General features: G+C 38.5%; 2 protein-coding genes across 4 annotated transcripts in view; both read left to right on the top strand.

The window, feature by feature from the left end:
* ehmt1b (euchromatic histone-lysine N-methyltransferase 1b) overlaps positions 1-4,316 on the top strand; it is a 34,391-nt gene extending 30,075 nt beyond the window's left edge. For all 3 annotated transcript variants that reach the window (XM_044095683.1, XM_044095682.1, XM_044095684.1), the window contains exons 22-26: positions 613-728; positions 834-920; positions 1,734-1,812; positions 1,944-2,119; positions 2,763-4,316. In XM_044095683.1, the coding sequence (XP_043951618.1) occupies positions 613-728; positions 834-920; positions 1,734-1,812; positions 1,944-2,119; positions 2,763-2,928 (624 nt within the window). In that variant the 3' untranslated portion in view covers positions 2,929-4,316. The remainder of the gene's footprint in view (positions 1-612; positions 729-833; positions 921-1,733; positions 1,813-1,943; positions 2,120-2,762) is intronic.
* A 495-nt stretch (positions 4,317-4,811) lies between these two features.
* Positions 4,812-26,190, top strand: part of cacna1bb (calcium channel, voltage-dependent, N type, alpha 1B subunit, b) — a 137,472-nt gene continuing 116,093 nt past the window's right edge. The window contains exons 1-5 of the mRNA XM_044144188.1: positions 4,812-5,536; positions 6,848-7,154; positions 9,549-9,827; positions 11,523-11,628; positions 14,086-14,225. Of these exons, the coding sequence (XP_044000123.1) occupies positions 5,329-5,536; positions 6,848-7,154; positions 9,549-9,827; positions 11,523-11,628; positions 14,086-14,225 (1,040 nt within the window). The 5' untranslated portion in view covers positions 4,812-5,328. The remainder of the gene's footprint in view (positions 5,537-6,847; positions 7,155-9,548; positions 9,828-11,522; positions 11,629-14,085; positions 14,226-26,190) is intronic.

Here is a 26,190-nt window from a genome sequence, read left to right as displayed (position 1 = left end):
TGAGGTTTCCTTGAAGCAGCACGAATCCTTAAAGTGGGTTTTAAATTCTCTGTTTGGACTTTGGCTGCTTGCAGTCTCAGGACTAATTCATCCCAAAGGTGTTCTATCGGACCAGACCAGTAAAGTTCTTCTCTCAGCCGTTTCTTTAGGGACTTTGAATCTAAAGTATATCACTGACAGATGTGGTGTCTTTATCAAAATAGCACAATTTGCTTTCTTTAAAAACAAGAGCTAGCCTATTAAATGCTAACACCAGAGTGTCTGTGCTAATGGACAGCAGAGCACAGAAAGTAGAGAATCCAGTGGGTGGCACAGCTAGGCATGCTAGCTGTTAGCTTTATTCAATGAGGAGTCTTCCCTATCGAAGGCTAATGCTAACCATGCAATGCTAATGCTAGCCTAGCCAATGATATCACTAGCCTAGCCAATGGTAATAGCCTATCTATGCTAAATCCTCCCATTAATGCCCTTAGAAATCTTCAGAAAACTTGACAAACTTCTGGTTTAGACCATCTTAACAGGCAGAAAAACGTTAAACTTGTTGAAGTTTTTTTTACAGTGATGAACATTACCAGCTTCATTTCTTCCTCTTCTGTGTCTCTGGGTGAGCAGAGCGGCTGCCTGCTGCCTGAGTTTTGTCGTGAGGAGCCGCCGCTGATCTTTGAGTGCAACCACGCGTGTTCCTGCTGGCGGACCTGCAAGAACCGCGTCGTACAAAACGGACTCCGGTAACTGCACACGGTCTCAACGTGCTCGGATAAAGTCCTCGTAAAGTTGTTTTGATTGTCAGGAAGAGAGAAACTGTTGTGATTGAAATGTTTTGAACTCTTTAGGGTCAGACTGCAGGTTTTCAGAACCGGTAACAAAGGCTGGGGAGTCCGAACCCTGCAGGATATTCCACAGGGGAGCTTTGTTTGCGAGTGAGTTCAATCAACACAAAAATGTTGGATGTGTTAAAAACTTAGAGCTGCACTGACACAAGCAGGCCACTAGGTGGAGACGACGTTACATCTCACTGGCAGCAGATCACTTTTGTTTCACCTTGAATGAATAATTTAAAGAAACTGGGAACACTGGGAGCTTCTTGAATCTTAAAAACACCAGCTCCACTTATTAGTGATACAACTAACAATCAGTTTAGTAATTGATTAATTGAGCGATCGATTAATCGGGTAAAAGAAATGGCATTTAATACAGATTTTTTATTTTACCACTTAAGCCCTTTTATGCAATATATAAGAAAATAATCACTTTTGCCTAAAATGCAAAACTTTGGCATTTTGTTTGTAAATCTTTTTAGCAGATGAAGCTAAAAAGAAACAACTTGACGACTTTTGGCAAAAAAATATTTACAAACAAATGTGATTTTAGCTTAAATGCAGAATGTGTATATTTTGTACAGTTTTTGCTTAACTACTGTTTTAAATGTTTTTTGTGTTTTTTTTCCACCAAATTACCTTTTTTTTAGTCATTATACTCCGGGTAGCCATTAATCTATAAATAAACTATGTGATGATTATTTTAATAATTGAATAATAATTTCATCTGTAATTCAAATATATGGATTATGAATGATTTTATGGTTTTATTTCTTGAACACAGTGAGTTCATAAGGTTAATGAACGACCCTGAACTTCTGTAGTTTTTGTTTCCATCCTTTCTCCATAATAATAATAATAATAATATTTTTCTTTATTTAATGGCAGAACATTTCTTCCTCTGATTTCCAACAGGTACGTTGGTGAGATCATCTCTGAAGGTGAAGCAGATACCAGACAAAACGACGCTTACCTGTTCAGCCTGGATGATAAGGTGAATTTAATATTAGATCTATTTTAAATTCATAATTATTCACCGTTTATCACATTAAATCCAGTTAAATGACATAAAACCTGAGTGCTTCTAAAACCCTTGCTGTGTTTTTTACTTTTTATTTTCCCCAGCCTGAAGACCAGTACTGCATCGACGCCCGTTTCTATGGCAACATCAGCCGCTTCCTGAACCACATGTGTGAGCCCAACCTGTTCGCCTGCCGGGTTTTCACCACACACCAGGACCTCCGGTTCCCGCACATCGCCTTCTTCGCCAGCGAGAACGTGAAGGCCGGGGAGGAGCTCGGGTAAAAGTCCGAATGACGGAACCGACGGAACCTTTGACCCGCAGAACCGTCAGGTTCTGATGCAGGAGCAGCCCAAGATACAAACCGGGATCGTTTCTGTTCAAACTGTCAGAAATTTAAAATAAGTAAATAATTTAAATAAATAAATGCAAAAATTGAGGAAAATGAAGAGGTGAAAAATGTATTAATAATTTAAAAATAAATGAATAAATAAATAAATTAAAAAAGTTAAACAATAATTATTTAAAAATAAATTAATTCTGCATCATTTTTTCAAAATTTGACAATTTTGTTTTATTTCTGGTTGCCGCATTTATTTTTATTTATTTCTTAAAATAACCAAACTATTGGTTACTTTTGAATGAATTTTTAAGCAATACTAATTAAAAATAAATTAATTTTGCAGCATTTTTTCTGCTGCTGTAACATTTTTCATTTGCAGTATTTTATTTGTTGCAACATTTTTGTTTGTTTTTAGTTTCTTTTTTTTTTTTCACGGTTACATTCGTTTCCATTTTATTTTGGAGTTTCCTTCCTGTGTTTGCTCCCCCCGCCGTCCGCCATCTTGTCGTCCTACTTCCTGCCGCCTGACGGGTCCCGCTCCGTTTCTCCTGATCTGTTTTCTTCTGCTGCTGTTCTCCAGGTTTAACTACGGCGACCACTTCTGGGAAGTCAAGGGGAAGCTGTTCAGCTGCGAGTGCGGCTCCTCCAAGTGTAAGTACTCGTCGGTCGCCATGGCGACGACGCCCGAGGACCAGCAGCAGCCCAGCGCGCTGCCCGACACCAGCTCTTCCAGCGGCGCCTCCTAGAGGCCGCTCCGGGCCTCTGCGAGCGAATCGTACTGTATCTCCGCCTCCCGCCGTTACCAGAGACAAAGTGAAAAACTCTGAGCTCCAGATGCACAAACCGAACCCTGGACCCGATTCTCGACTTCATCATGTGTCGTGTGGAAACGAAGAGGGACAAAAAAAACACTCTGTGTTGCAGCAGAACGTTTGCTGGAAGGAAAAACTGTACTTTTGTTTGTTTTTTTGTTTTAATAGGCAGAATTATTGTGAATGAGAAATCTGGGAACTCTTTGTTTTGTTTTTTTTAGGTGCGACAACCATGAAATATGACGGAGTATTAAGGCCACAAAAGGAAAATAAATTAATGTATAAAATTACAAAAATAAAGTCTTAAAGGAATTAAGTGACAATATTACAAGAATAAAGAAAAATAATACAAGAAAAGACGTAGTTTTACGAGAATAAAGTGGAAATATTTTGACTTTACTCTTGTAACACAACAATTTTATTATTTTGACTTTTTTCTCATAACTTTACTTTCTTCTTGTAAACCTTCAACTTTATTCTGTAAAATTACGGTTTTAATCTTGTATGACTTTATTCTCAAGAACAAATCCGACTTTATTCTTGTAATATTGCGACTTCAGTCTTTAAATGTTGTTTTATCGTAAAACTGCGACTTTATTCCTGTAATATTACGACATTGATCTCATAAATTTATGGCTATTCTCGTAAAACTACAACTTTACTCTCGTAATATTACGACTGTATTTGTAATTTTATGATTTTATGGTAAAACTGACTTCATTCTCTCAGTATTTTGTCTTTATTCTGATAAAACGACGTCGTGTTTTCTGTATTTTCTTCTTGTCGCCTTCATTCTCCGCCGTATCGAATCATTCCAGTGACACTCAGACGATTATTGATTCCCGTTTCTTCGTTCTCGTCTCGTCAAAAAGCTGAAAACTCGAAGCTACTCCATGAGGTCAGATTAGTTTTCAAACACGTAAATTTTACTTTTTTTATTTTTAAACTAATATTTTCCGGAGCGGTTGAGGAATATATTTAGTAATTTTAAAGAAAGAAAGCGCAGAACACAGAAAACTGGTGCTGACAGGTTTTTACGTTCGTTCTCATTTTTATGAACATAGTTTGTAAAATAAGATAATGTTTTTACTTTTTTTTAATGTTTAATTTTATCCCGTTTTCTAATCATAGTCAGATTTTAATTTCCGGTCAAATTTTTTTTATTTTATTTTTTTTTTCTTAACAGACGTCTTTTCTGCAAAGTTGGATAAATTGGGAAAATGTCGGATAAATTGCACTTCCATTAACCTGTTACATATTTCTGGACTGTGAACCATCCGTCTGATTGGTTGTATCTTTTTCAATAAATTTATTATCAATGATTGATTGATTGATTGATTGATTGTGGGAATTCTTCACTGCATGGAAACAAAACAACAAAAAGTCTCCATGTTGGTTAAAATTGTCTTTTATTTTGAAGGTTTAGTTCGCAGGAAGTTGAGGTTGATTCCAGGCACCCTGGAAAAGTTTGGAATCAGAATCCAGGATCTTCCAGGTCTTTCTCTCTCGTCTTTTTTTCTTTTTCTCATCCCTCCTTCCTCCCTCGATGTAAACATGTTTCCTTCTTTCTTTCCATCATCTCTTTTTCTCTTCCTTCTTTTCTTCCATTTTTAATCAGCTTCCATCTGTTACTCCCTCTTTCTTTTCTTCCTTCTTTTCCTTGTTTTGTCATTCCTTTGTTTTTCTTCATTATTCCTCCCCTTTTCCTTTTGTCTCTTCTGATTTTCTTTATTCTTTCCATCATTTTTGCCTTTCTTCTTTTCTCATGTCCTTTCTTTCTATCTTCATTATTTCTTCTCTTTCATTCACTCCTTTCTTCCTTCATTGTTTCTTTCCTTCTTGCTTTTCTTCATTTTTTCCTTAATTCCTTCTCTTGTCTCCTTTCTTTTTCTTCCTATAAAAATTCTGGTTGCAGTTTTACATTGATGAGCATTAAAACCTTAGAAAACTACATCGTCATGGTGAAACATGGTGGTGGCAGCATTATGCTGAGGAGAGCAGCTTCACCTTCCTCATAATTTGAACATTACTAACGTACAAGACCAGCTGCTAAAACAGAAAATTAGAAGAAGAAATGAGTTTCCTTTATTGTGGCGCCCTCTCTCTAGTGGCGCCCCCATCGTTACCAAGGGAACAGAGAAGAATAGATAAACTTTTTTTCATCTATTGAAGTTCAGTTTGATAAAATATCTGTTGTCTGAAACAGCCGAGAGGAGGAAGCTGCAGAAAGCGGGAATCCGCGGGGCTGTTCAGGTTTATAGACGCAGCGCTGATTGCTCCCTTCCGGACCGAACCGCGGCCCGAACCAGAGGAAAGTTTCCCTCTGCAGAAAAGATGGCGAGTCCGATAATCAGCGCCTGGACTGGGAGGGCAGGAAGCCGGCTTTCCGCATTCCGAGGCGGAGAAAAACTGAAAAGTTTCTCCGCTTTTCGTTCAGAAAACCCGCATAAAACAGCCGAGACTCCCCGCTGGGCCGCAGAGATGCGGAGGTCGGTTCCCCACATGTCCAGATGGGCCGAGCGCCGATCCACGCTGGTTTACGGTACGTCCGCAGCAGATTCCTGCCAAAAATGTAACAAGTCAGAAGGAAATTTTCTTATTGGCAACACAAAAACAAAAAGTTCGCCATCTTGTTTTTTCTTCTTTAAGATGTTAATTTGGGGGAAACTCTTAAATATTTAAATATATTGCTGTAATATTTAGTATATTTAAACAAAAATCAACATAAATGATTTTATTCAGACTTTATTTAATCTTTTAAAGTCCTGGAATTTCTGTTTGGTGTTTTCAAGTTTTGGGAAGTTCTTGATATTCAAACTGCAGGGTTTTGTAATAAAGTCCAATCTAACGTCAGATTAAAAACTAAATTTGGAAAACATTATTTACAGGTAAAGAGATAGAAAGACAAACTTTATTTTTCTCACTTTGAAGTTTAATCAAACTAAACTTTTCTCTCTTTTTAGGTCAGAATTACCTAAATTATTTCTATTGGCCCAATTCCACCCAAAGAGAAAACCAACACATTATTTTATTTTGTAATATTTATTATTAACACAATAATGATTTATTGTGTTATTGAAATATGGTTTGTATTTTATACATTAAAGTTATTGAGATTGATGATGATGAAGATGATGATGAATACTTTATTGATCCCCCAGGGGAAATTCAAGATTGGGGGTTTCGTAAGAAAGACGTTTCAAAGCATAAAAGTTTGTTACAGTTGAGTTTACTTTATGAATAAAGTGATAAATAAACTTCATTAGTAATATTAATAAGTGACATCTTGCAATGATAAATTGAAACTGTGTTCTTTGTACATTTGTGTTATTTTTATGTCTAAAGTTTGGAAACTTACCTTGAAAATCAATTATTGAAAAAATTGTTAACTAATTTAGCAATCGATTAATTGTTATACAGACTAAAAAAAATTAATTTGGTGAAATAAAGAAGATATTCAAAGCTGTAATTAAACCAAAACTGTACAGAAGTATTAATATTTTGCATTTAAGAAAATAATAGTCTGTAAATGTTTTAGACAAAACTCCTCAAGTGGTACAGCTTCATCTTTGGCTGGTTAATAAAAATAATTTAATTATTTGTTTATTTTCATCTTTTAATGTATTTATAATATTACATGAAAACAACTATATGAGATTTTAAAGCTTCATTTATGTGGTTAAATTAAACATTTGCAGAATCTGTGCCTTTTTTTAAATCTGATTAATCGTCAGAATAATTGATGGATTTATTCATTACCCTAATAATTGTTAGTTGCAGCTCTTTATAATTTTTTGACACTATTGGCTTGCCATAAAAATGTCTTCTTAAAATTTTAACTTTGACCCCTCAGCGGTCCGCGCAGCCACATTCGGTTCGTGGCGGATGTTGACACTGGGGGCGGAATACGAGGACACCTGGGTCCAGACTCCCAAACGGGTCGCAGGGACCCCCACTGTGGACCCGACCCCCACTGGGAACCCGGACACTTTCACTGTGGAGCCTCTGGAGCCGTCATGGAGAGCCGTCCGTGAAGAATCCGTCTGGGAATCCGACACAACCTTTACCCTGGATGGGCTGAGCGGCGGGGCAGCAGGTGACGGTGTCCGCCAGGTGCTGTGGAGGCATGAAACCCTGAACAACTCACCGCTCACACAAAGGTGTGGAAATCACATCCCAAAACCTTTAAATTACACAAACTGGGATTATTAAAGCTTTCCTGGATAACCAGAACATTTAGAGACAGATTAATTGATTATTCTAACAATTATTCTAACGATTAATCGATTAATCGTTAGAATTCGTTGAAAAATTTGCACATTCTGCAGATTTTTCATCTAACCACTTAAAACGTTTTTCATACAACATTAGCGACAGCATTTGTGAATTTTGAAGCAGGTGAAGATAAGACAACATGACTTCAGGAGTTTTGGCTGAAACATATTTACATATAAAGGTGTTTTTTTAATATCTTAAGTGCAAAATGTTTGTATTTTTGTACAGTGTTGACTTAATTACTGCTCTGAATATGTTGGGGGGTTTTTCCCCCAAATGACCTTTTTGTGATTCTGTACGCTCCAGTTAATGATTAATCTATTATAAAATTAGTTGACGATTATTTCAATAATCGATTAATCAATTAAGTAAAACATTCAGTTGGAAATTCTGCAGATTTTTCTTTTAAACACTGAAGCCTTTTTATACAACATTAGAAAAGCATTAAAGATACAAATGAACAAATAATTCAATTCCTTTTTTAAGTAAGAAAATAAACATTATATTTCCTAAAAAACTAAACTTTAATATTCTGTTAGTAAATCTGAAACGGGTGAAGCTAAAACATGTTTACATACTAATGTGCTTTTATTTTAAATGCTAAATTTTTATATTTTTGCACAGTTTTGTCTTATTTGCTCTGAATATGTTTTTTTTTTTAGTTTTTTGAATCACTTCAGTTAACGATTAATCGATTATTTCATGAATTGTTTCAGGCCTCCACTGGGAAGTTTACACCTCCATGTTTTGTCTGTTACACTTAAAATGTGGAAAAAGTTCAGTAAGAAATATGTGAAATTCTCTCTTTAGGATTGTTTAAGCAATTTTTTTTAGTGAAATCAGAAAATATACCTGGAAAATTACTCAATAATTTAAAATAAAGAGTAATCATTTTCAGATTCGCTTAGAAAAATGTACTAATTTGCTAATTACATTATTATTATTTGATCTTTCAATAATCGATTAATCATGACTAATCCGATTAATCGTTTCAGCCCTAATAAAAACGAGCTTATCCAAGAGCTTAATGCAGTTTTTGCATTGCAGTACTGCAACCAAACCACCAGATGTCACCCTGGTCATCAGCAGAACTCCTGATATAGTTATAGATTAATAGAAAAGTGGTGAAATATGTTATTTATCTCCAGCTAAAGAGGAATCACTTCATATTTGTGGTGTTTACTGTGTTTTTTTTCAGGTTTGTATTGTGAGTTAAACAAATTCATCACGCATCTGCATTGTTGCAATAGGAAAAAAATAAACAATTTGAATTATTTTAGCATTAATTAAAGTGAACTCACTTCATATTAAAAGATAAAATCATTACAATTTATTTTAAACCGAATTTCAAGATTTTTCTTTTGTTTATTCAAAGCTACTTTGACTGAATTAAAGCAGTGTAGTAGTAATTAAAACTAAACTGTAGATTTATTTTGAACAAAAAGGGTTTATGGTTTAAAACTAATGAAGGGAGATTTTCTTTGGATAAACATCAAAATTGTTTCCTGGTTACGAGAATAAAGTCGAATTTATTCTAGAATAATGTCGAAGTAACACGAGAGTCATATTTTGAGAATAAAGTTCAAATAATAGGAAAATAAAGTCAGTATTACGACTCTAAAGTCGTTTTATTGTCTTTATTCTGTTAAGACATCATCCTCTTGATTTTCTGAATTTCTTCCCGTAGGATTTGATTTATATAAATGTACTGATTTGAAAACAAATCCCTATTTGTTTTCATTTTTACTTCCTTAGTATAACTCTAATCCTCCATCGTGTTTGTTTTCCTCCAAACTTCATTATGTTTCAGCGTGTGCGCGCTCCCGCCTGGCCACATGCGCGCGTCCTGACGCTCCTCGGAGGAGTCTCTTTTTCATCCAGAGCGAATCAAGCAGGAACCGCCGGACCTCCGCTGCTGCTGCTGCTGCTGTTTCCGGGATTTTTATTCCTCTCCGTTTCCTCCTCACCTTTCCGGGAGCATTACGGAGTTTCCCGTTTGGCGCCGATGCTGGACGCTTCAACTGGTGTTCCGGAGGCGATGCTGCCTGGATTCTGGGCTGAGGCAGGCTCAGCGGGTTTTCCTCCACAGCCTCAATGAAAGTTGGATTTTTTCCCCCCCGCAGGTTTCCCAGAGGATGAGTAAATGGAAAGGATCGGGATCAGGTGGTTCGCAGTGAAGCCGCCCATTTTTCCCGTTTCTGTCTCCGGTTTTTGGATGAAGCGTCTCTCCTTCACTCCCACTGACACCAGCTCGGATTTCCCCTCTTGTGCGTTTCCAGAATGGCTCGCTTCGCAGACGATCTACCCACCCGCTATGGAGGGAGCGCGGGCGGCGGAGGGAGAGGCGCACCGGGCGCCGGGAGAGGGGGCGCCCGGGGCGGCATCGGAGGCGGCGGGCAGAGGATGTACAAGCAGTCCATGGCCCAGAGAGCCCGAACCATGGCCATTTACAACCCGAACCCCGTCAAACAGAACTGCCTCACGGTCAACCGCTCCCTGTTCATCTTCCGTGAGGACAACCTCATCAGGAAGTATGCAAAGAGAATAACAGAGTGGCCATATCCTTCAGCATTCAGCGTCCAGTACGCTCTGTTTACAAGACGGTTTGTGTCACAGATAGAAAAAAGCAGCCAAAAAAAAAAGAAAAAAAAAGACGACGCAAAGAAATTATTAGATTAATCTCAGAAATGTTCAAGAAAAAACACTCAAGATGTCCGAGTTAGAAAAGTCAAATATTTCTGAGAATTTCTGAGATTGATTTCAGCAGAGAAATTTCTGAGTTTTAGCAGTCGAATATTTACAAGAAAACACTCAAAAATTCTGAGGTCAATCTCAGCAATCTCCTAGAAGAAACACGGAAATATCTGAGTTTGGAAACTCAAAACTTCTGTAAAAAAACAACAACAAACAAACCCAAAAACCCTGAAGTTTTCTAGGAAAGTTGAATTTCAAAAGTCTAACCTTTCTTAAACATTCTCAGATTAAACTCAACTATAAAAAAAAATCGGAAATTTCCAAGTTTGAAAACAATTTTTTAAATAAAAAGATTTAGAAATTCTGAGATTAATCTCCGAAATTTTCAAGTTTTAATAGTAAAACAATTCCAAGATATAAAAAAAGAAAGTTAAACATCTCTGAGAAAAAAAGATTAATGCAGAAAACCCTCCAGAAATTTCCATGCTTTTACTGGAAAATTTCTGAACTTGATGTCAGAATTTCTGAATTTTTTCTCAGAAATGTTCCCCTCTTTTGTTGTCCCTCTGTATAATGACCCTACTGGGCCACCGTAGTTTGGAGTTTGCGCTCCTGCCTAGTTCTTTTTGTTCGCCACCTGTCGCGCCTTATCTCTGTTTAACTGACACGGCAAGGTTTTTGCCGAGCCGCTGAAAAGACTTCATTGTGTTTCCCTGATAGGTTCCTTTTTCAAAATGTCACCTGGCAGTTTTCCTCCACACTAATCAGATATTCCTCCTGATTACGCAGCGCCTATCAGATGGTCTCTTATCTGAAGACATGAAGGCAAGAAGCTGCATGTCCGTGACTTCTGCACCGCCTTGTTGTTTTAGCTGGAGTCGCTCTCCGTGGTGCTGAACTCGCCCACGCTGCTCTTCAGCACTGTAAAAAATATTTTTAAAAACACCTCCTCATGTTGCTCTTTCAGCTGTAAAATAAAAGATTAAATCAGATTTAAAAAACTCAAATAATCTCAGTTTAATAAATGTGCCAGATTGATATATTTCAAGCATTTAGTTATTATAATTTTTTACAGTTATGGTGGTCGTTGCTCAAAAAGCTGGTGGTTGAAAGAGCTGTATCAAGGGCAAACATAAAGTTTAGTGGAAGAAAACACTGGAGAATAATCGAACAGATACTCAACAACACTCTTACAAAGAGGGTAAGCTAGAAAACGTCGCTGCTGTTAAAGCTGGCGATTGAAAGTGCTGCAGTCACGATTTAAAAGAAAAGTTTAGTGGAAGAAAAATCTGGACAGTAATCCAGCTGACAGTGAACAACACCATTAATAAGAAGGGTAATTCATAAAAAGAGCCACTAGTAACAATCCTACTGCGTGGACAGAAAGCTACACAGTTTCGGTTTGATGTTTAGATTATGCTAGCATAATGCTAACAGTTATTTTGCTACCTTGTTTTGTTTCCGAAGCCATCTTGTTTTCTGGTTTTCATTCAAATATGTAACGGTGGTGATGCTAATTTGTACTTTGAGATGCCCTGAGTATCCCTTAACCTTCACACTCCGTTTGAATACATGATCCTGGCAACGATTATTGCCAACTGCATTGTCTTGGCACTGGAGCAACATCTACCCGCTAGCGACAAGACGCCGATGTCGGAACGCCTGGTGAGTTCAATGGAAACCCAAACTCATATTTTCCTGTTATTATCTAAATCTCTTTCAATTTTCTAAAAAAAAAAAAAAAAAAAAATGAAGCTTTTAGGTGAGTATTTTAACAGTTAAAACAACCAAAAATACTTTAATATTGATGAACACATACAGTGGAAATAGTGTTAGCAAGACCAGAGATGCTAACATTCACTCTTTTCCTTATTTCCACTTTTGGAGATACAGCCAGTCAGGGTCAACAAATATGAAAGCTGCTCCTGGATTGGCTATTTCACAAACATCACTCTTGGGAACTCTTTCGCTAATAGCCTAATACCTGAGCTATTTTTTTATTTAGCACTTTTGCTAAACTTGAACAACGCTTAGCTTTCACTTAATTACTGTTTCCAGATAAATCTAAAGCACTAATTTACTTGGGTGTTTTGTAAACCTTCAGTTGAACAAACTTTGACATCTGTGCTGAAGTTTTGGTCATCAACTTCTAAGACTTGTCAAGTAGTTTGCAGTTTATGTTCGTGCTCTTATTTTGAAGTTGATGTAGAAGCGATAGTTCTATTTCCTCTCCTCACGTTTTTCTCTCGTTCCCCCATAACTTTATTTCAATCAAGAAAAACACAATATTAAAATAAAACAAGGACAGTAGCGAACAAGATAAAAACAAAAATACAACATTGAGGTAATAAATATCAATAATGTTGTCGAAATTTAGCTAGTGTTTGAGGGTTTTGTAGTCTTTCGGGATGTGAATTGGAGCTAGCGCGGTAGCATTAGCTTCTGGAAAATACAGTGGGTGTAACTGTTATGGTTAGCTAAACTAATGTTTATGATTAGTGCATTACGATTAGCTCAGCTAAGTTTTTGGCAGGCAGTCATTATTTTTGTATATGCTAGTCAATATTGTGTCCAGTAGCATTTTCAGCTTCCCAAGCGGCATCTCTTAGCTTAAACGTCTGCGAAAGTATATGCTAGCTTTTGAGTAGGACCGGAAGCTCCTCTAAAAGTAACCTGAAAGATAAAGGTAAGTTATATTTGGTTACATTAGCACATTAATTTTATTCAACTTCTAGATCTGTCACATCTTTGCAGATTCAGTTTCTCTTGCTGCTCTGTACATCATCTTAAATATAAATTTGTTAAGGCACAGAGTGAGAGATGCGCAGCTGCACAGTCCAACACTTTCCTCCCTCTTGTTATTGAAGATTGTTGCAGCTTGAGGGGGTTGCAACGCTACACGCTTTACAAAAGTGAGCAACACGTTGCCTGATATGGAGGCTGCGTTTTGACTGGGCTCAGAGGAGATTACGGCTACAAAAAGCGGCGTTCAGAAAAATAAGTGATTAGCGAGGTTACACAAAGAGGAAAAACAAGTATCCTCTCTGTGCCTCCTCCACCTCGAGGATGTAACATGACAAGATGGCTTTTAATTAGAGCTAGGGATCAGCTATTATAGCTGCAGCTCTGTCAACAGTGATGCAAGTGGAGGTGGTGAGTGAAGCGCTCACTAAGTGTGCTTCAGATTCATCGCTGATGGTGCTTGGAGGATTCCTCAGCTGTTTTCAGAGTCTCTTAATGCATCTTTAATAGATACTAGTGAGGCTTTTGTTGATGGGGTTTGCTTAAGAAAACATGCGTTTTTTACATGTCAAAAATGATCAATTTGTTGAATTTTATCAGTCACTACACATTTGTTATTGTTTTTGTTTTATTTAAAACTACATTTTGGTGGCGCAATAGAGTACGTAGAAAATAAGTTAGCAAATTTCCGTCAAAAAATGCAGAATTTCAGAAAGTTTCTACAAAAAAACAAGGAAATGTCTGGTCCCCTAAGGTCAAACATTTTCTTGAAGAAAGTAGGAAATGCTGAGATTAATTTCGGAAATTTTATTGAGAAAACGTGGAGATTCTGGAGCTTCAAAAGTGAAACATTTCCTAGAAAAAACGTCTGAAATTTTTTAATTGATCGCAGAAATTGTGAAAGTGAGGCTAACTCCCACCTGTAGATGGCAGTATTTCTTACTTCAAGTCATAGTCTGGGATTTTCGTGGCAAGTAACCTAACGTCATATTTTCCGTCACACATAAGCAGAAATATTGAAAAATGTCTTCCAAATATATCTAAATCACTGATTTTAATTGTAAACAATCAAGATAACAAAAAAAAAGATTGGAAAAACTTGATATTATTTTAAGAAGCATTTATTGAATGCAGAGTTGATTATTAGTATTTTAACAATTTGCTGGTGGGTTTTTATCAAAACATTCTGGCAGTACCGGCCCTTTAAGAACATCCACGATCTCAGTTGGGCCCAAAATGAAAATAAATTTGAAAACTCCGTTGAAGTTTCTGGCTTTAAAGTGACAAAATGTGAAAAAGTTGAAAGTCTGAATACGTCTGCTTGTCTTAACGCTCCGTTGAACCCTCTCAAACCTCCTCCTCCTCCCCGTTTGCCTCCAGGACGACACAGAGCCGTACTTTATTGGAATATTCTGTTTCGAGGCGGCCATTAAGATCATCGCCCTGGGCTTCGCGTTTCACAAAGGCTCGTACCTCCGCAACGGCTGGAATGTAATGGACTTCGTGGTCGTCCTCACAGGGTGAGTCCGCCTCCCTCCTCTGCCTCTCTGGGTCCGGGCTCGGTGCCTTTACAGCGGCTGATTTCAAGCGTGAATGTTGCTCGACAAGTGACCCATTCCTCGATGGTTTTGGAGATTACATCACCGTTACGATGGGAAAAAGTGCAAAGATGCACTGAGTAAACGCAAAAAGCGGTTTTCAAATGAGAATTTCATAAATTAAAAGGGAAGACATAAAGTAAGTTAACCAAATGAGGTTTTAGTGGAGGATTTGGCCTTAAATCAGCCTTTTTAGGGTCATACCACAGCTACTTTGACTAGGCCATTCAGAAATCTTCACTTTTTGTTTAAATTCTGAGAAAATCCTTCATGTTATTGTTCCACACTGATTGATATCAATAAAATTGTTTCTAATTAGTTCTTAAATTTGGCAATCGTAGCACAATATTTTAGCTTGCTTCAAGTTGTCAGTCAGGTGCTAATTAGGTGATTTGGCTCTGATGGTGGGCACACTTCTGCTAATGCGCTAATAGCACATAGCTAATAGCTAATTTATTGTTTAGCGACTTTGCTATCTTAGAAAACCTTTACTTATTTTGCTTCCCATAATTTTTCTAACCTCAAATCTAGCAGAGCTAGTTTTTCCTATAACACTGTTCCCAATGTTGGAAACATTTAGCACACTTAGCTTTCCATAATTCCGCTAGTCCCCTAATAGCATAATTAGTTTTTACTTACTGTTTTTTCTGACTTTGAAGATATCTAGCCCACTTAGTTTCCTCTAATTTTGCTAATTGCAGAGCTAATTTTTCCATTTTGTGTTTAGAAGACTTGGATCTCTCTAATTTTGCTAATATGCTAGTAGCTAATTAATATGCTAGTAGCTTAGTTCTTCTGCTATCTTTGAAAATGTTTAATCCACTTAGCTCCCCCTAAATTAATTTGCCCTAATTTGCTCGGCTTTTTTGTAAGCTTTCATTTGAATAAAGTTTGACTTCTACGTTGAAGTTTAATCGATTGTTAGTAGTTAGATGTTTATATTCATGCTCTTATTTTGAAGTGAGCTCAGGTGAGGGTTCTTTAACTAATGTTTAAGATTAGCACTTAATGATTAGTGCAGCTAATTGTTTGCTAGCAGTGGGTCTGTCTGATGAAATCAAACTAAATCACACAAAAGGCCAGTTTTGTTTGAAATCTGCTTTTTGAATTTACTCTCTCTGCCTTTTGCTGATATTTACATTTGTTTTGAAGATTAGAAACATTTAAATGTGACGCCAAGGAGTGACAGAGCTGATTGTTGATTGTTTTCTGTTGCAGTAATGTGGTTTTCAAGGTTTGATGTGAAGATTTGTGGCTACTTACAGACATTCTTTGTTCAATATGTGCTTTGGATCTGATCATAATGAGCTTCTGGATCTAATTTATGTCTTTTAAATGGTTGGTTGTATAATTCTTCAGGTTTCACTGTTTAAGATGTGTTGTTCTTAAGCTCTGCTCGCCACAGCAGTAAGGTTGCGGGTTTGATCTTGCACAGCCAACTTGTTTCTCTACATTGTGGATATTTTTTGTGTTGCCTGGTGGTTAATGAGTGAACTGTTCCTGTCTCTATATATCTCTATATATCTGCTTCAGAAATGTCCACAGATGAGCTGTAAGAAAATATTGGTCAGCTGGGCATCAGAGTGTTGTAGCAGATGCTTTTATTTCTAAAAGTTGTATTTTCTCTGCTTGATCTGACTTTAGAATCAGAGTTTCAGTCGTGACTTTGGCCATTGTGGAAAATGGCAATAAAATCAAAATCATTAATTAGGAAAAGTTTAATAGAAAATAACATTAAATTACATATTTACATCAGAGAATATGTATGTTGGCAATTTTCCTTTGTTTATTTCTGTTTTAAGAGAGGTCTTAAATTTCCCTCATAATGGTCTTAAAAAGTCTTAAAACTTTGTAAACATGTTTTTATTGGGGCTGGGAGTTTAATGCGCTAATTTCAATGAATTAATTACATAAATTTTAACATGTCAACATTTTTTACACAATTTATCACATCGTTTTTTCTTCTTCAAACATGATAGTCCTGAGCCGGATCTTAATATTCATGTTTCTGGTACGACTGTAAATCTGACTCACAAGCAACTTCTGCTAATAACAGCAATAAAGCAGCTTCTTTTAGCCCACTGTGAGTTAACTTCTGCTTCAACAAACGATCTGATTGGACACTGGGAAAGACTACTGTGTTCATGTTGTGCTAACAGAAGTTAGCCTATAAGCGAAGCTAAGCTAGCCTAAAATAGCATCTCAGTGCTAAACATGTGGCAGAAAACTAATGCTAATGTCACATTTCTAAGGAAGTTTCATGAATGAAACAATAAATATCCTTGTTATTGATGTCATGTCTATTTATTCAATAATTTAGCACCAAAAATTGTTTTGAATTGAAAATGTTGTTTCTTTTGTTGAGATTAATTTGTGACTAATTAATTAGAGAACCTGTAAGTAACTCAGTAGAAAAATTTAATAGAGTCCCAGTTATAAGAAACGTATATTAGATGCCCTGTTTACAGTTTGCCTTCACCAGATTAGGCTTTTTAGTCTTTAACACCTTCACACCGTCTCCATGGTGAAACATGGCGGTGGCAGCATCAGGCTGTGGGATTCTTTTCTTCACCAGGCTCAGTTATAGAAGTTGTTGTGATGGATGGAGCTAAACAACAGGAAGAAAACCTGCAGAAATATTTCATAAAATATAAAATAAAACCATTTATAAAGACTTTGTGTAGATTTATGTAAAATGAGTCACGTTGATTCGTCAGGGAAAAATAAAACGAACACAAAATATATTTTACCAGATTTATCCAACGCCTGATTTCCATGTGTAGCTGCAGGGTGGTAAACAAATATTTTATCCAGCAGACAATGTATTAAAATTGTTTTTTTTTTTTGAAGTTGCATGACTGTAACTGGGGTTTTGCAGTTCTTTAGGCATATTTTCCTCTTTTTATATTCAGCATGCAAGCAAAGGCGAGTTTTTTTGGATCTGAGGTAATCGGATTTAACATTCCTGTGCAGTAACCGTGCAGTGGGAGAAATCATGTCAGTGTTTTTATGTGTCAGACTGCTGAGGAGCATCGGAGCTTAGCATTTGAGTTTCACTGGTTTGTACAAGAAAAATAAAATATCAGGAAAAGTCCAAATAAAGACCAATCTTTAAATATATTAGAGGTGGTTGAACATTTCTTGCACAACTCCGCAGATGAAAAATCAGCTTTTATTTCAGGCTTTTTAAAATTTTTCTTTTTCTTTCTCCTCCGTAAACTAAAACCGTAGAAGCAGCTCTTCAGCTCTGACCACCCGTTGCTGACACAGCTGGGGACAAATTAACCATTATTCTGTGCATGTGAGTGTATCTCCGTCTGGTTTCCAGGCAACCAGAGCAGATAATGTGCCTTGATGTAAAACGGGTTTCTGACTCTGTGTTTGCGGATACGTTTGACACACTATTTGCTTTTTATCTTATTTTCGCCTGACATGGTCCTGAGGAATCAAGGTGTCTCCTCTGAGCCTGCATGCACCTGACATAGAGCTTCAACTGGCGATTAAACAACTATTCTGACCATTATTCAATTATGTGCTCTGTTGCTAAAGCTAATTAGCTGCTAAGCTAATGCGGCACTTGGAAAACGGTTTGGAAAAGAGAATATGACTCTTCAAACATAATATCTGTTGGTTTATCTTGAAGATAATGAATCCTTTAACTCTGAATAACCTTTTACACAAATATTACAGTTAAATGTGTTTAAGTATAGAAAGGGAAGGATGACAAAGATTTTATGAGTTTGAGTTTAATCAATATCCTCTAACAGTGGAGCCGTGGATGGATGTTGTCATTGCATTAATTATTGAGAAGAAATTCTTCTTAATAAATTGATGTAATATGGCATTGGACAGAAGATGGAGTAACTGTGGCTCTGAACAACAGAAACAATCCAGCTAATTTATTTAGATTACCAGAGAGCCCATAAACCAGAAATCAATAATGCTTCTTACAGTATTCCAGTTTAGCTTTAAATCTGTTATCACTCCAGCAGCTGGGTTTTTCCAGCGCTCCATCCTTAGGCTAATTATGTTGATACAGCCATCAGGTCCTAATGAAAGGGTCTAAATGATAGTGTAGCTGGAGGCAGTGGCAGACCTTTAATCTGCCCTGATCAGGCATTACGAGCCCCTAATAAGAGAATAAATCTGCCTGTGAGTCTTCAGGCTTAATCAATAGAACATTAAGCCGTGATGAGGACACGACCGGCCATAATACGAGGGCTACACCTCTAACCAGCTATTTTCTAATGTAAATCAAACAAACTCAAATGGAAAGCATCTTGTTTTGGTTTGTAGGAATTGAGACTGTTTTTACCCCTGATAGTCCGGATAGATTTGGTTTAATTGGGGACTAAAATAGCAACATTTGCTACATTTTCAGCTTCTGCTGTTCATTTTCACACTTTCAATTGTATTAAACAATCCAATGTTCCCCTCCTCACCTGTGGTGGCGCTGCATCAAGAACCACTAAAGGAAATGATATGAAAACCTCTGAAGACACTGAGCTCAACTTCCTTCTTCACAAATATAAAGAAATTGTAGAACAGATTTTAGCGGTTGTAGGATTTCTCTTTTGTCTTTGGTAAAAAGACCATTGGCGATTTATCCAGTTAGCATTAGGCTCTCGCATTTGGTTGAGCCCAGAATACCTTGCTAATTTTGGAGCGGTTTCCAGTCCACTTGGTGTTCACATATACATTTGAACCGCACCAGAATTCACTTCAACTGAACCAAGACAGAGATTTGTAGACAGACCAGAGTTCACTTATTTAGAGTTTGATTACTGATTCACATCTCAACAAACAAACTGGACTTTCTAGGCAAACCTACTGGAGTTGGATTAAAGTGGACTAAACCGTAGAGATGCGATTCAATTCCAATTTTTAGGGTCGCAATTCAAATGAGAAACAATTTTCATTTCAGAAATCAATTCTCCTAATCAGAAGGTCTAAAGGTTCTGTTTAAATTATGTGACTGACAAGAGAAAAAGTGAAAACAAAGAGAACATTTATTTAAAACAGTGTCCATACTTGGCAAGAATAGCTTTGTGCATAAAAGTCTGTAACTTACCAGTATTAGGTTAGCTTAGGTGTAGCTGCCTGGCTTTTTCTTAATATCCAAAGATGCACAACTTAATCACATTAAAATTAACGTTTGAGCCTTTTGAATCGATTCAGAATATTCAGGACTAGGAACTGGAATTTGTTTCTGCGAAACTTGCTGGAGCTCTGCTTGGGTTGCTAGGTAACGGGTGGAATTCCGCTGGGGTTGCTAGGTAACGGCCTGGGTTTTTCTGGGGTTACTGTGAAGGGTCAGTGCCTGCTAACCTGTGACTTTATATTCTGAAAGTGTTTAAAACGGCTCATTTTACAGACACAGAAACTTATTACCAAAAAAACGCCTTGATGTTTCCTTTTGAAACGCTTCGGATGTTTTTAGAAGAAAAGTAATAAATCATGCAAATGGAAATGATTGATTCTGTTTTCATTTATCGTGTGATTAATTGACTTATTGCTTATTTTGACTGTGGTTAAACCTCATACGTTGGTTCTCAAACGTCCGGCTCCAACAGGAGAACAACAATCCTTCTTTCATTTCCGTGAAACAAAGACGACTGGCTGTTATTTATTTATCCGTCGGTCTGATTTGTGCGCCGGGCCATAAGTGGTCCGGGGGAGAGCCGGTGCTTGTGGCGACTTCAAAGTTGTGGCGTCCTTTCATCTGTCTCCGAGGCGACGGGTTTAACACAATGGGAGGCTTCAAAGTGCCGTTGCAGAGACCACAGAGTGGAGGTCATTCTACCTTATGCTTTGCAACATAAATAAGATTTTATTTTGCCTTTGAACATTTGCCAGAAGAGGGTCGGGTGGTTTAGTTTTAGTGCTTCTGATTGGCTGGTGTGTGATGAAGGTGAGGTTGGACTCGGGGTTAAACGCTTACCTGACTTCTCTGTTGACTCATCAGAGCTGAAGGTCTTACCTGCGTCATGTTTCTGTTTTTAGCTGCTGGATCAGGAGAAATGTCCTTCATCAAATTGGTTTATTATCGGTTTTTAAGGCAAACAACAAAACAAGGAAGTGTTTTTCCTTAATCTTCAGTAGATGATTATGAAACATTACTAAAGGGATAAATAAAACAGAATGGATGCATTACTCTTTGTAATGTTTAGTCATATTCCTGCAGGAGCTGAAACCGATCAGTCCTGGATCAGTTTCATCCACAATATTCTTCATTTTCCACATTTTGTCAACCACACTTTTTCCTTCCACTCAACTTTCCATTCATGTGCTTTAATACTCTGGACATTACTCTGGCTCTCTGCAAAAACATAAAACCTCTCCAAGTATTTTTTGTCTAGTTTTTAGTGCAAATATAATAAGACAAAAGTAAGTTTTTGGTAAGTTATAGAAGGTGGTTTAAAATCAGTGATATCTTAATGTTGGTGAAATTAGTTTGACTTATTTAATTAAAAACATGAATTAATGGGGGGCGCTAGTGCGCAGCTGCAGGATGTAGACGTGTTGGTTTGCGCTCTCCACCACAACTTTAAACAAATATCTAAAAACCACGATAAAAACATCCAGGACCCAGCGCTGTTGGTTCTGCACCTCTGACTAGTAACCGGGTATCATGCCGCCGCCGAAAAAAGCCACAAACTCCGGTAAAAATAAGACCATGGACGGATACATCGGCGGTGCTAACGCTAACGAGGCTAATGCTAGCAGTGGCCTCGCCAGTGGGACTGTGAACGAAGCTGGGGACTGCGCTTCGGGAGACAAAACCCAGATGCTGGTAATGTGCCAGGAAATATGTAAAAATATGTCAGCCTCAATTCTGGAGAGGCTTGATGAGCGTTTCGACGCCCTTGAAGTCAGGCTCCAGTCTATTCTAGCTGCACAGACTGACTTACAGAACCGCATTGCCGGCCAAGAATCAGCAATCAACGCACACGAGGAGCGACTAGGGGAACTTGATGCGAAGTGTGCGGAGCTCGCTAAGCTTGTTACTCAGCAGCAAACTAAGTTGCTGGACTTGGAGGCTCGTTCCCGAAGGCACAACATCAAAATCGTTGGTGTAAAAGAAAACTCAGAAGAAGGGAGACCAACTGAGTTTGTCTCTAAACTTATTCCCGAATTACTGGGGAAACAACATTTCCCGCATCCACTGAAGGTCGACCGCGCACACCGCTCTCTGTGGCCCAAGCCGGCGGCGGGCGAGAAACCACGTACCATCATCGCCCGAATACATCATTTTCAGATGAAAGAGCAAATTCTACGCCTGGCCAGGACGCAGCCGATGGAATACAAGGGGAACAAAGTGCTGATTTTTCCTGACTACACCAGCGAAGTGATGAGCCAGCGCCGCGCATTTCAAAACGTGATGCAAGCCTTGAGAGGGGACGGAATCAAGTTCCAGCTACGGTACCCGGCCCGGCTGCAGGTGCAGTGGCTGGACGGCAACCCCCCTGAGGTATTCAACGACCCGGATCAGGCGGAGGCGGCTCGCCTGCGGAGGAAGGGCGGCACGACTGAAAGGGAATAGTGAGCCAAGTGGCATTCTTTCTTTCTTTTTCATCTCTTCTGTTCTAAGGGTGCGGACTCCCTGTTGTTAGCCACCTGCATCACGCAGTGGTTTATCCTACGAACTATATCTTTAAAAATGTACAGACGCCCTGAACGCAAGCTGTATAGCCTGGGTCTGTTCTTTTAGAAAATACATTTTAAGATTATCTGGTTGAGTTGTTTAGTTCATCTGCCAGTCTAATGTTTGTTGTGGAGGAGGATGTCGCGACCTGATCGTTCGGTCCGCTATCTGTCCGGCAGCTCCTGTTTTGCTTAGGGGGAGATGTGCGTCGTATTCCGTAGACGCCGGGATGTGGGAGGGGGGGAGTTTGGGGTGTGTGTTATGTGTCTCTTTCGTTTTACCCAGATGTGCATATGTTATTTGTTTGTATCACACAACATCAAAACTGCCAGCTCTGACAATATATGTGTTCAATGACTGATGTTTGTGGTGGGGGGCGGACGGAGGGGAGAAACCTGCAACTGATCTCATGGAATGTAAAAGGTCTTGGTAGTGCAAGGAAGAGGGGGAAAGTTTTTAAACACCTGAAGTCCTTAGCTGCGGACATTGTTTTCTTACAAGAGACCCATATTAGAAAAGATGCACAAGATAGATTAAAGTGTAGCTGGGTGTCTCAGATATACCAGTCGCCATTCACTTCACATGCTCGTGGTGTGGCCATATTATTGAGAAAGAATATCCCATTTCAGGCATCATCTGTGGTCAATGACCCTATGGGCAGGTACGTGATGGTAACTGGCACCATAGACTCGAAACCTTTAATTCTCCTTAATGTTTACGGCCCAAATTCAGATGATCCTAATTTTTTTAGAAAGGTTTTTGACCTGCTTCCTGATGATAGCCATTCAAATGTAATAATAGCAGGGGATTTGAACTGTTATCTTGACCCCTTTCTTGACAGATCATCTAAACGACCAACATCCGATACAGCGTCTACCAAACTTCTAAATAATCTTCTCAAAGCAAGAAATATTGTTGATATTTGGAGGGCTCAACATCCTACAAGTAGAGAGTACTCATTTTACTCACATGTGCATAAATCCTACAGCAGGATTGATTATTTTCTAATAAGTAACAATCTTATTTCTCAAATTGCTGACTCTAAATACCATAATATACTTATTTCTGATCATTGCCCCCTAGCTTTATCGCTAAATCTGTCCCTCCCCAGACAGGCTTACTCCTGGCGACTTAATGCAAACCTTCTTAATGATGATAACTTTGTTAAAAACATAACCTCCAAATTAAAGGACTTTATAAAAATAAATGATAATGGTGAAGTCTCTGATCCCATCTTGTGGGAAGCATTGAAGTTATTCAAGTAAATAATTTCCTACACTTCAGCCCTTAAAAAAGAAAGAGATAAACGTCTATTTGAAATCAACTGTGCCCTCCCCAACCTGGAAAGAAAATACCAAATTTCTGAATCACCTGACGACTATAAGGAAATACTTAAACTTAGATATGAATATAACGAAATTATGAGCAGCCAGGTTAGTAACTTGCTCTGGAAACTACGACAAAAGAATTTTGAGCTTGGTGATAAACCTGGGAAACTGTTAGCACTACAGCTCAAGGGTGCCCAAGCCACAAGGTCAATCTATAGCATCAAGTCAAAATCTGGCGTGCTCTTAACCAACCCTGCTGACATAAATCGTAGATTCAGAGAGTTCTACGCCAACCTGTATTCCTCCGAGAATAATGCAACACAATCCGATTTTAATGATTTTTTTGATTCCCTCCCGTTGCCTAAACTGAATAAATCTGACAGGGACTATCTGGAATCCGACTTGACGCTTCAAGAGGTCGCAGAAGCTATAAAATCCCTCCCATCTGGCAAAGTGGCCGGGCCTGACGGCTTTGGCTCGGATTTCTATAAAAAATTTTGCGACCTTCTTGCACCACTCTTGTTTAGAATGATGTCTGCTTCAAAAAAGGATGGAAAACTGCCCAGAACTCTCTATGAGGCCAACATTTCTCTTTTTCCTAAAAAGGGGAGGGACAAAACCGACCCGGCCAGCTTTAGGCCAATTGCACTGCAAAATGTTGATCGCAAGATAATCACAAAAATTTTGGCCACTAGACTGAATAAATGTTTAACATCTATCATTCATGCGGATCAAACAGGGTTTATTCCTGGTAGATTATCTTTTTTTAATGTAAGACGACTACTTAACACTATATACTTCGACCATAAAAATGCTAATGCCTCTATTTTGGCCCTTGACGCACACAAAGCCTTTGACCAGGTAGAATGGCCATTTATGTTTGAATCATTGCGTAGGTTTGGGTTCGGCGAGACTTTTATTTCATGGGTGAAACTGATATATCAAGAACCCATGTGCTCCATCCTGACAAACAATGATCGGTCAGCGCCATTTCAGCTACAGCGCTCAGTTCAGCAGGGCTGCCCGCTGTCACCAGCACTTTTTGCTATTGCCTTGGAGCCACTTGCTGTGGCAATAAGGACGCACCCGTCCATTGAAGGTCTTCGAGTCGGTGGTGTTGAAACACTCATTAGTTTATATGCTGATGATGTGATATTATATTTGCACGACACTGTGAAGTCTTTCCCCTTCCTACTCAGCCTGATTACATCTTTCAGTAAAATTTCCGGATATACAATAAATTGGTCAAAGAGTGAGTTGATGCCTCTTTCAAATACATTCCCATCTGGGTTCTTGCAGAAAGTTCCATTCAAAGTGGTTGAGAGCCATCTCACCTATCTTGGTCTTACTATACCCAAAGACCCCAAACTTATTTTCAAACTAAACTTTGCGGAGTTTTTATCAGGATTAAAGCAAAATATTGAGTACTGGAAGACTTTGCCTCTGTCAATGATTGGACGCATTAATTCAATCAAAATGATCTCCCTACCTAGGTTCTTGTATTTATGTCAAAATCTTCCTATTTATCTCACAGCAACTTTTTACAAGGACTTGGATTCGATCATTCAATCCTACATATGGAATGGGAAAAATGCTAGGATTTCTAAAGTGCATTTACAGAGGCCGAGGGAGGAGGGAGGTCTGGGCCTGCCTATATTTAAACACTATTATTGGGCTGCCAACATCAGAGCATTAATGTATTGGCAACAGGACTCCCCAGGTAACCCAATGACTAATATTCCTTTGTGGCTCAAGATGGAGTCCAATCTGGTGAATGATTCCTCCCTACCAGCTATGCTATTTGCCCGGCTTGAAAAACCTGAAGCCTATCGAAATTTGAGCTTTGTGTTGAGACACGAAGTAAGAATTCTAAATCAGATCAGGACTTTCCTTGCACTACCAAATACATCAGTACAGACGCCGTTTTGCTTTAATCACAGTTTTTTGCCTCCTTGGCAGGACAAAGCTTATCATGAATGGAGGGAAAGAGGATTGGTGTCGATTAAGGACATGTATATTGGCAATAAGTTTGCATCATTCGGCCTATTGAAAGAAAAATACAATCTGCCCCATTCTCACTTCTTTCGATATCTACAGGTCAGGCATTACATTAAGTCAAAAATTGAGAACTTTGACACTCTTCCAAGAGAGAATGACATTTTTGACATCCTTGAGAGTCCCCCTGACTCTAAACATCTCATTACAAGAATTGTACATCTACTTGGTGACCGCACTGCTGCATCCACCACAAAAATCAGGGAGGCCTGGGGAAAAGAGCTAGGGATAACAATCCCTGAACCTTTATGGAACAGATGCCTCTCCAAAATTCGCTCATGTTCAATAAACAGTAGACATCAGCTAATTCAGTTTAAAATCACACATCGGTTACACTATTCAAAGGTCAGATTACATAAGATTTATCCCTCTATCTCCCCAATGTGTGACAGGTGTAACATTTCCGAAGGCTCACTGTCTCATGCTTTTTGGTCCTGTCCTTCATTATCAGGCCTTTGGTCTAAAGTGTTTGATTGGTACTCCAAGGCATACAAGACTCCAATACAACCTGAACCAGGACTTATAATTTTCGGATGCCCTCGGGTACAAGGGACTATACCCGCTGCAATGCGGCAACCATTAGAACTGGGACTGATTGTTGCCAAGAGACTAATCCTGAGGGACTGGAGGTCGTCTGTTCCCCCCTCATTCCGCCTTTGGGTGACGGACATGATGTCCATTATACAGATGGAAAGACTTCGTAAAGGCTCTAAAGACACTTTTTCATGCTACTGGAATCCCTTCCTGGAACACTTTTCACAGTCTAGACTAAGTTGAACACCAAGTTAGACTCCCCCCTCTGTCTCACCTTAATGGCCGAATGCATTCCTATGTATAGGACTTTGTATACATTTGTTGT

This window comes from Gambusia affinis, linkage group LG17 (assembly GCF_019740435.1).
Source record: "Gambusia affinis linkage group LG17, SWU_Gaff_1.0, whole genome shotgun sequence".
NCBI lineage: Eukaryota > Metazoa > Chordata > Actinopteri > Cyprinodontiformes > Poeciliidae > Gambusia > Gambusia affinis.
This window is presented reverse-complemented; position numbering and strand designations above follow the sequence as displayed.